Source organism: Zingiber officinale, chromosome 10B, assembly GCF_018446385.1.
Source record: "Zingiber officinale cultivar Zhangliang chromosome 10B, Zo_v1.1, whole genome shotgun sequence".
In the NCBI taxonomy this organism is placed as follows: domain Eukaryota; kingdom Viridiplantae; phylum Streptophyta; class Magnoliopsida; order Zingiberales; family Zingiberaceae; genus Zingiber; species Zingiber officinale.
Window position 1 is genome coordinate 80056175 of NC_056005.1, and position 10408 is coordinate 80066582.

A 10408-nucleotide genomic window follows, 5' to 3' on the forward strand; every position below is an offset into this window, starting at 1 on the left:
GCATTGACCTTAGAGTCTACCTTGCTTGAGGATATACAGAAAAAGCAAAGTGAAGATCCAGATATCCAGAAGATCAAGCAAGGGATACAGAAAGAAGAATATTCAGAGTTTCGAGTATCAGACAGTGGAATTCTTTATCAGGGGAGCTGCCTTTGTGTCCCCAATGATGAAGAGCTGAGAAAGAAAATTTTAGAAGAAGCTCATAGTACACCATACTCCATGCATCCTGGTTCTACCAAGATGTACCAAGACGTGAAACAGAGGTTCTGGTGGTCTGGACTCAAAAGAGATGTAGCTAAATATGCCAGTACCTGCCTGACATGTCAGAGAGTCAAAACAGAACACCAGAGACCAGGAGGAGTTCTACAACCTCTCCCTATACCAGAGTGGAAGTGGGAAGATATCTCCATGGACTTCATAACAAGTCTTCCAAGAACCACAAATGGATATGATGCGATATGGGTGATAGTGGACAGATTGACCAAGTCTGCTCATTTTCTAGCCATCAAGGTGTCCCACTCTATAGAGCAGTTGGCACAGTTATATGTTAAGGAGGTGATCAGACTTCACGGAGTTCCTAAATCTATTGTTTCTGATAGAGATGGACGCTTCAGGTCACACTTCTGGGAGTGTGTTCAGAATACACTAGGCACCAAACTCAAGTTCAGCACAGCCTTCCATCCTCAGACTGATGGACAGACAGAGCGAGTAAATTAGATTTTAGAAGATATGCTCAGAGTTTGTGCACTAGATTTCAAGGGAAGTTGGTGCAAGTACTTGTGTTTAGCTGAATTTGCCTACAACAACAGCTATCAGGCCACCATCAAGATGGCACCATACGAGGCGTTGTATGGCAGGAAGTGCAGATCACCTATTTGCTGGCAAGAAGCAGGTGAAAGAAAAGAAATGGAAGTAGAATTGGGCATTCAGACAGAGCTGATAGATGAGACTACTCAGGCTATTCAGAAGATCAGACAGAGAATTGAGACTGCCCAGAGTAGACAGAAGAGTTATGCTGACACACGTCGTAGGCCACTTGAATTCCAAGTAGGGGATTCAGTCTTTCTCAAGGTTGCTCCGATGAAGAGAGTGATGAGATTTGGCAAGAAGGGCAAATTAAGTCCTCGTTATGTAGGACCTTACCTGTTCACAGAAATAGGGGTGTCAATTCGGGTGGGTCGGGTCGGGTTGGGTCGGGTTGAGTTTTTTTTTTTTAACCCAACCCGAACCCGACTCAAACCCGAATTCAACCCAAAACACCTAAACCCGAACCCGAACCCGACCAACCCGATCAACCCGAACCCGACCCATATAACCCAAAAATCTAATTCAAAACGATTTTCTTGGGCTATTTTCCCTATAATTCTTCACTTTTATCTCAATACTCCATCATTATCATACAAATATACATAAAAACATCTAAATTTTTAAAATAAAATTTGATTTAACCCCAAAAAAACTCACAAAACCCTATATTTAAGTCAACTCGGGTCAACCAGGGTCAACCCGAACCCGACCCGACCCAACCCGAAAATTTTTACTCTCCAACCATCCAACCCCAACCCGAACCTAATTTTTTTCGGGTCGACTCAGGTTGGGTCGTCGGGTCGGGTTCATTTTTGACACCCCTGCATAGAAAGGATTGGGAAAGTAGCTTACAGGTTGGACTTACCACAGGACATGTCAGCAATACATAACGTATTTCATGTGTCCATGCTAAAGAAGTGTCTCCACGACCCTAGCCAAGTGATTCAGCCTCAGTCAGTGCAGATCCAAAAGGATCTTAGCTACGAGAGCAAACCTACACAGATAGTGGACAGAGCAGTCAAGAGACTAAGAAACAAAGAAGTGCCACTAGTGAAGGTCATCTGGCAGAACCAGAAACACGAGGAAGTCACTTGGGAGCGTGAGGACAGTATGAGACAGAAATATCCAGAACTATTCTAAGTTCAAGGACGAACTTTTTATAAGGTATGGAGAATTGTAACGACCCAATTTCCCTATTTCAAGTTCTAAATGTCCTTAAAAATATTTGGAAATGCTTTTAAAATATTCTAGAGATTTTTTGGAATTTTTATGTAATTTTTGGAGGTCGTTTGGTATTTTTACTAAACGAAAGAAGTTTCGACAAAAAAATGTTCAAGTCGAGATTTGAACCGTGAACCTCGGGTTAAACAGAGATTCGCTTAACCAACAGACCAGTCGCGGGTTTCTTAGTAAAACCCAAACCAAATAGTATTTAAGCTATAGTTGGAACATTTAAAATAAATTGGAAAAAGGGAACGCGGCAGAGGAATCGAAGCCCAAACCTTTGATTCGGTTAAAAGCCGGCTGACCAACTGGGCTAGCGGTCGGTGCTAACTAGATAGGCAGCGACAAATATATAAGCTATAATTGATAATAAAATCCCTAGTTACAAAAGAGGCTTAATTTTTTTTTCCCGAGACCTAAACCGTTCCTACCTTCCTCTCCCGACGGCGATTTCCACTGGGGCGAAAAACAGGGAAGAGGCTAGGGTTCACTTCCAGTGGCCGGCGACTGATTAACTCCGGAATTTCTCCACCAATACGTGATCCTCTCGTCGAGGAGAGCGCATAGAGGTGAGGAAGGTGCCGAGATTGTGAGCCTCCGAGAACCTAGAAACCCTTCTTCACGGCTGTGAGTTCAAGAACGCGAAGGTAAGTTGCTACTCACCTGCAGTAGGATAGCTCCGAGGTTTATTCCTTGTTCCTCTCCTTGTTCCCGAAGCTTTGCATGAGTTTTCCAGTAGCAATTCCTTTTTTGTTTCTGTCGTGGAGTTCATCAGGGAGATGAGAAGAGGTTTTAAATAAATTTGGAGCATGTAGTTTGGTTTATTTCTGTGTTGATGAATCCTGATTCCTATCTAGATGAATTGTTGCCAAAAGGGATTAAATTCGGTTGATGTGAATATTACTAGCAGTATAGTCTCATACGACTCAATGGGCTTAATGGAGGGATAATACCTATATAGCTGAGTCCAAATAGCTATGATAAGCATGGTTTAATATCATTGATGATGATGATCAGGTTAATTTGTTGCATACCAAATGTTGAAAGCCTTAATCAGAGTTAAAAGATGTAACACCCATGGAATACTTAGCAGGATTTTAGATATATTTTTTTATCATAATAAAAATAAATAGGCCTTATGTGTACATTTGCAAAAATGATAAAACAAAATAGAACCAGCTATGATAAGCATGGTTTAATATCATTGATGATGATGATCTGGTTAATTTGTTGCATACCAAATGTTGAAAGCCTTAATCAGAGTTAAAAGATGTAACACCCATGGAATACTTAGCAGGATTTTAGATATATTTTTTTATCATAATAAAAATAAATAGGCCTTATGTGTACATTTGCAAAAATGATAAAACAAAATAGAACCAAAAAGAGATGACCAAGGCTTGAACCTTGGATCTCTTATTAGATATATGTAGGTGTAAACCAATAGACCAAGAGAAGTTATTATTAAAGAAAGAAGTAACAATATAGTTAAGAGTAAGAGAAGAGTTTTTTTTTTTCATTGAGAAAGAGAAGTTAGAGTTGCCTTCTCCCTCTCAAAAGAAAAGAGGATTCTTGCTTCTTCTTTTCATTAAGGAGAAATAAAAGAAAGGAGAAGGAAAAATACACTTTCCCTTCCTTCTCTCATGATGAATAAAAGGGAAATTAAAGAGGAAAACTCATTTTCTCCTCTTCCTCCTCCTTCCTTCTCCTCACCGTGACCAAGACCTCTCCTCACCTCTCCTTGCCGAAATCCAAAAACAAAGGCGGACCCCTCTCTAGGAAGGCTCCACAAGCAAGATATTTCCCTTAAGTAAATCAAACAAGGAAATAAGTATTCCCTCACCTGTGGTACAAGTCGCTTACGGTATTTCGAAAGATTTGAACTCTTGAAATTAAAAATAAAAAGAGAAGAAACCATGCTCATGAATCTTAGTAGGTTATGATATGAATTTAGTTAGAAAAAAAAAATTATGTGTATGATGTTTTAAGCTTGATCTTCTTATGAATATGTTTATTGACCTTCTCTTTTCTTTTATAAGGTTCGGACATGATGAAATTGTAGGGTTCATGAAGCTTAAAACTTAATTTAACATGCTCATGGATTTATTTATGATGTGTTATGAAATTAGCTAGAGATTCATGTTTATATGTTGTCTAGAAGTCATTTTCTTGCTTGAGGAAGTTTCGGCCATGATGAAATTGTAGGGTTCATGAAGCTTAAAACTTAATTTAACATGCTCATGGATTTATTTATGATGTGTTATGAAATTAGCTAGAGATTCATGTTTATATGTTGTTTAAAAGTTTAACTCTTGCTTGAGAAAGTTTCGGCCATAATGGAAATTTTAGGGTTCATGAAGCTCAAAACCTAAGTTAGTATGCTCATAGATCTCCATATGATATGTTATGAAATTAGTTAGAGATTTATGTTTACATGTTGCTTATAAGTTTACTTCTTAGCTTATGAAGTTTCGGCCATGATAGAGTTTTAGGGTTTCATGAAGCTCCAAACCTAATTTAGCATGTTCATAGGCTTCCTTGTGATATGTTATCAAATTGGCTAGGTATTCATGTTCAAAGGTTGCTTAGAAGTCTACTTCTTGTTATATGATGTTTCGGCCACGATAAATTTTTAGGGTTCAAGAAGCTCAAAACCCTAAGTTAGTATGCTCATAGACTTTTTTATGATATGTTATAAAATGTGCTAGAAACTCAGGCTTATATGTTGCTTAGAAGTTCATTTCCTACTTGATGAAGTTTCGGCCATGATGAATTCTTAGGGTTCATGAAGCTCCAAACCTAACTTAGTATGCTCATAGCACTACAACAAAATCTCTCATAGACATCAGTGGAACAACAACGGTTTTAGGCTAAAACCGATGTCTTTGAGTATTTTACACCGGTTTTTCTAAAAACCGGTGTCTATGACCGTAGATTTTAGCTCATAGACATCGGTTTTTTATGCGATGTCTATGAGCGCCCTTTTTTTCGTTAATAGACACCAATTTTAACATCGGTTTTTAAAATCCGATGTTAAAGAACCAAAATAAAATATTTTAATTTCCCCACAAGCCAAAATCTGCACACTGTGAAGTTCCCTCCAAACCTAAATCTTTATCCCGCCCCTTCCTCCGCGCGACCATCTCTGTCGCGTAAACCTAAACCGAGACATCTCTCTCAGCCTAAACCTAAACCTCCGACCATTTCTCTCAGCCTCATCTCCCTCTTCCCCCTTCCTAGATCCTTTCCCGATCAGGATCAAGACACGACGAACTTGCTTCTCCGTCCAACTACACCGCATCTCCTCCAACTCCATTTGGTTGAGAAGAGGAGGCCTTCTTTGCATTCCGGTAGTCCATACTTTATCTTTTCCTTTCTACTTCCTCCTGTTTTTGTGTTCGGTTCTGCTCCCTTCCCATGAGGCTGCTTTCCTCTCGGAGTTGCCCAACCTCGCCACTATCTCTTTTGAGGAAGGTTACACCCAACTATTCGAAGACTCCAACCTCATGCTTCACGGCGACGGCCGGACTGTCCACCTCTCCCTCGACCAACGAATAGGTTCTGTTAAAAGATTTTTTTTTAAAAAAGAAAGGGGCATCTTTGAACCTACCTTGTTCTGTGATCAGGTGCTGCATTTGCGTCACAAGATCTCTACCTCCATGGATTCTTTAGTGCCTCCAGTAAACTACCCTCCGATTACGTGGCTGGAGTGGTGGTTGCTTTCTATGTATGCTTCTTTACTCTCGAGTTTAGATTTTGCAGCACTTTCCTTTACCTGTTTGAAAGAAGAAGAAGAAGAAGAAGAAGGAGGAGGAGGAGGAAAAAACAAAAACAATCTCTCCTCCGCCGCGATGGGCTCTACAACGGTCCTCGCATCACTCTACAATGGGGGTGCCACAAGCGCCTCCGCCACATCAAGGTCAGGGACAAAGGATCCGCCGCAAAATCTGGCGTCCGGAGGGGAATCGCGTCTCGGAATGTCCGCCGCATCGCAGATCAAGAGTCCCCCCTGCACCCGCCTCTTTATCCCCTCAGGTAATAGATCGGAGGTTGATCCGGAAAAGTTAGGGTTTGATCTAGTTTGAGGTGTCGGCGGTGAGATATGGAAGTAACCACTGCTCGGATTTATCCATAGGAGGTCGGAATCGGCCGGGAGCGAGAACCATAACTCCCGATCTGTCTCGTCGTCGCCGGATAAGGATGACCGTTGCTACACGACCAGGGGATCGGCGACGTTGGTATGCGAGGGCGAGAACGCCGACGAAAGAGCCTCAGCAGCCTCTCTACCTCGATTCTTCGTTTCACTGTCGAACAAGGAGAAGGAGGAGGACTTCATGGTGATGAAGGGGTGCAAGCTGCCGCAGCGACCCAAGAAGAGATCCAAATTCGTCCAAAAATGCATACTCGTACGCTTCCGTTCCCTCCAAAAATCTGATTTTTAAGATCAAACAGTCGAAAAAACTAATTTTTTCCTCTAATTTCTTTGACAAACTCGATCTAGTTGGTGAGTCTTGGAGCATGGCTGTCAGATCTCTCACAGAAGAGGTATGTAGTCAGGGAGAAGAAGGGATCAAGAAAGGTAGAAATTCTCTCTCTACCTTCGACTAATTTGCTCGTCTCGTTCCTGCATCCCATTCACATCTCATGTTCTTTTGTTTCCTGTTCCATAATTCGCAGAGGAGAAGAGGATTAAAGGCCATGTCCATGGAGAGTGATTCAGAATGAAGAAAAAGGGAGAGGTAATACTAATTGCTATCATTGATTATGATCGAATTGGAATTTTTCCATCAGAATTTAATTTTCCCATGACTCATCATTCAAATTTATTTTGTATCTTGTATAACTTAGTTAATTTTGTTAATCCAGCGGATGGTGGCTGACTTTTACGGTGGGAAAATCTTACTAAAGGTTAATCTTTATGTTCGTGCAGACCTAGTGGTTGCTAGTGCTGGTGACGATAAAAAGATATCACTTTGGAATAAAAATGGCCAAAGTATGGGATCCTTTCCTTCTCACGGCAGCGACCTTGCTGATGACATTGAGGTAGCTCATTGTTTGCTCATTAATTTGTTCTATTGTGATCAATACATCTGGTTTTCTGGAAATTTACAGATGCTCGGATGCCATTCAAATCATTGCCTGCATTTTTTTCCCCCTGTCTCTCTGTCTCTCTTGGAAGAAAAGCACTGGAACTGTTGGCACGATAGAAATTGCCACCTTCTTGCTATGTTGTGTCTGGGTATTTTCTTCCATCAATATTTTCTTCGAACAATGGTGATTGTTCGTTTGACTCCCTTATGAATTTTAGCATACATGTTGAACAAATAAGAAGAAAATAGCTAGCATATCTCTTTTGCTAGGTAGGTTATTTCTTTTCATCTAATTGTACAGCAATGTCTGCCAATATAGCAAAGTCTGACTTTGACTTTTACAGTTGATGACTTTGCAAAAATTGCTTATTCTGATGTTACACATTGAAGAAATAAGAGACTTAAAAGCTAGATTTTCTCCTTTTCCAGGTAGTTTTTTTTTCTTTGCGTTTGAGTGCAGAGCATGGAAAATGTTGCTTGTAAACATAGAATGAGTACAACTTGATTATTCTGTAAGTTTTCACTTGATGGTAAAAATTAAGAGAAATTTTATGACTGTGCCGTGTTTCGATATTTGCAATTGTAATAATATGAATCCTTTACGTTATTTTTGTATGTTTCATTGTAATGCTAAGTACCGCTCCTGAGCCTTGTTTCCCCTTGTTGTGATTAGGGACAAATTAGTGCATACTCGCAGTCTGGGTGACTATACCTGTATTTTTTTAGTAAGCTTACCGATTCTGATTGATGCCTAACAGGACCTAAATGACAATATGGCCATGGGTTTAAGTAATAAAAACACTTCTTATCTGTGTAATTATGAGTGCATAATATATCAAACATTTTAAAGATTTTTTTACTTTTCTCTATTTTGTAGGAATCCATAAATTGTATCAGCTTTAGTAATAAAAGTTCTAGATATCTTTGCTCTGGAGGAAGTGGGCATATTGTCAAAATATGGGACCTGCAGAGGAAAAGGTGCATCAAACGGTTGAGTGGTCATATTGACACAATTACAGGTGTAATGTACAACTGCAAAGATGAACATTTAGCATCCATCAACGAGAAGGGGGATCTCATACTTCATTATCTTGCTTCCGGAACACGGGCTGAACTCAAGGATCCAAATGGGCAGGTTATTGGCTGTCAAATATTTTGAAAATTCCAAACTTTCGCTCTACTAACATCTTTTTTGGTTTAACATGAATCTGTATCGGTGATGCGATTTCAGGTACTAAGAGTACTTGATTATTCTCGATTTAGTCGACATCTTTTGTCAACAGCTGGGGATGATGGATCTGTTCATATTTGGGATACAACTGGTCGCAGACCAAAGGTTAGTAAAATAATATTTCTTAATCTGCTAAAATGAAGGAGAAATTGTATTTGTTCCCTGCATTCACTAAAAAATTGATCTCCATTCACTCTGGCTCTTGGTGTCAGGTTTCTTGGTTGAAACAACATTCTGCCCCAACAACTGGTATTTGCTTCTCTCCATCAAGTGACAAGGTATTATCTTCCTAGGAATCTATTAAATGATTTGGATTTCTGGTGGATAATTATACATGGTTTGGCTAGTTTTGTTGGATGGGAGGTGCTTGTTCTATAGAAAATCAATGGCCATTATATCCTGACTTGTTTTCCCTGTAGATTATTGTTACAGTTGGTCTTGATAAAAAGTTGTATATGTTTGATTCTGGAACAAAAAGACCCTCATATTGCATGCCTTTTGAGGCACCCTTCTCATCGCTGGCATACTGTGATGATGGTAATCTATTGGCTGCTGGGACAAATAATGGACGTGTAGTATTCTATGATGTTCGAGGGAAACCTCAACCTTTCACAGTTCTTCGTGCATACAGTAGTTCAGAGGTAAGATATCTTATCTGCCAAGAATAGCATGTATTTCATAGTCATCTTGATTCTTTTTTTCACTGCTTCATTAAATAGTCTATTTATATGCTGATGATAGCATGCCTTTCATAGTCATGTTTGTTCTTTTTATGCTAAACAATCCTGTCAGGTCATGCAGAACATGCAAGCATATAGATGCTGCAAAGGTTTTTATTAGTTTATTTGATCTCATATGATAGATTTAGATTCAATTTCATCAAGTAATCTGAGAAAATCACACGTTTGGGTTTTAGATTATTAGATCACAGGCAGTGCACATAGATAAAAAAAATCTATCTTTTTAAATAAAGATTGATTGAAAATTACATCTGTGCTAGTTTATTGATACCTGTTATGATGCTTGATTAGCCTTGTGAAACAAATTATAAGTGAGAACAGATACAATATATTTCTGTGATATTTAAAGAAGTGTTTTCACTGTGATTTTGGGTATTCATCAAAAGTTTAATAAATAAAGAAATCATTTTTTTCCCCGTCTCTCTGGTTTACATCTTTTCTTCAGTTCAACCACTGTTAATGATTATTCTAGAGTGACCTGCGTGTCTTTGGTTTACATCTCTGATTCAATTCAATAATTGTTAGTGAATTGATTTCTACTAGATGATTGCTCTGCAACCACAGTATGTCTTTTCTGTAAGTCTTATGCATGTCTCACCTTGGGTGTTGTTTCCCACAGTTCTAAAACACAACTAATTTACTTGATGTATTCATGAGAAGGAAAAATACAACTGAGTTCTAAAGCAATTGATGCTTCTGTTAAAGTTGCAAAAGAATTACTAAAATTTGATGATGTTCTTGGCAGACTAATAGCATGTGTGAACAATTTGAATACCACTGCTTTATATGTTAATAAATTTGAAGAAATATAACCACGGCTGGCTATACATAGTATAATCTCATCTTTTGCTATTTGATGTTTTCCTTCAAATATGTCCTAAGCATTTATTTATTTCGGCTTGAACCTACAAACATTGTTTATGTCCTACAAACATACATTCAACAATGGTAGAAGATTTTATAGAAGTTGACTAAAAATGACAACACTGCTCCCTGCAATTATAAGCTTCATCAGAGGTAGCTTTGCTCTTCTATGCTTCACTGGATTTGTTGTGTAGTCATATTTCTTTGTTCAACCATTATCATGCCTAGTAAGTTGTTGTATTATGACTAGTAAGTTGTTGTATGATGCCTACTAATATATTATTTATGTGTTTTTACACTTTACAAATCTCAAGTACTCCATAGTTGAAATTGATGAAGTGCGATTCGAGTGGGCTGAATGCATGCTAGATTACATTTGAAGTGCGGTTTTACCTTGATGTGTTGTTAAAAGAATGTTCTACCTTGATGTTGATATCTATTAGATAGCTTTT

The 10408-nt window shown here is 38.8% G+C and overlaps 1 protein-coding gene across 1 annotated transcript; it reads left to right on the forward strand.

Moving 5' to 3' along the window:
* The first annotated feature begins 6900 nt into the window (after positions 1–6900).
* On the forward strand, positions 6901–8493 carry LOC122029212 (protein NEDD1-like). Its single transcript, XM_042588152.1, has 3 exons — positions 6901–7074; positions 7999–8256; positions 8353–8493. The coding sequence occupies exons 1-3, from the start codon at positions 6901–6903 to the stop codon at positions 8491–8493; spliced, it is 573 nt and encodes a 190-aa protein (XP_042444086.1).
* The last annotated feature ends 1915 nt before the right edge of the window (positions 8494–10408 follow it).

What these genes read in the sequence shown, in the direction of transcription:
- LOC122029212 (XM_042588152.1), top strand. Translation starts at nt 6,901, where the DNA reads ATGGTGGCTGACTTTTACGGTGGGAAAATCTTACTAAAGGTTAATCTT. An exon ending in ACCTTGCTGATGACATTGAG is followed by an intron (nt 7,075 to 7,998) that starts GTAGCTCATTGT and finishes TCTATTTTGTAG; the next exon opens with GAATCCATAAATTGTATCAG. An exon ending in TCAAGGATCCAAATGGGCAG is followed by an intron (nt 8,257 to 8,352) that starts GTTATTGGCTGT and finishes ATGCGATTTCAG; the next exon opens with GTACTAAGAGTACTTGATTA.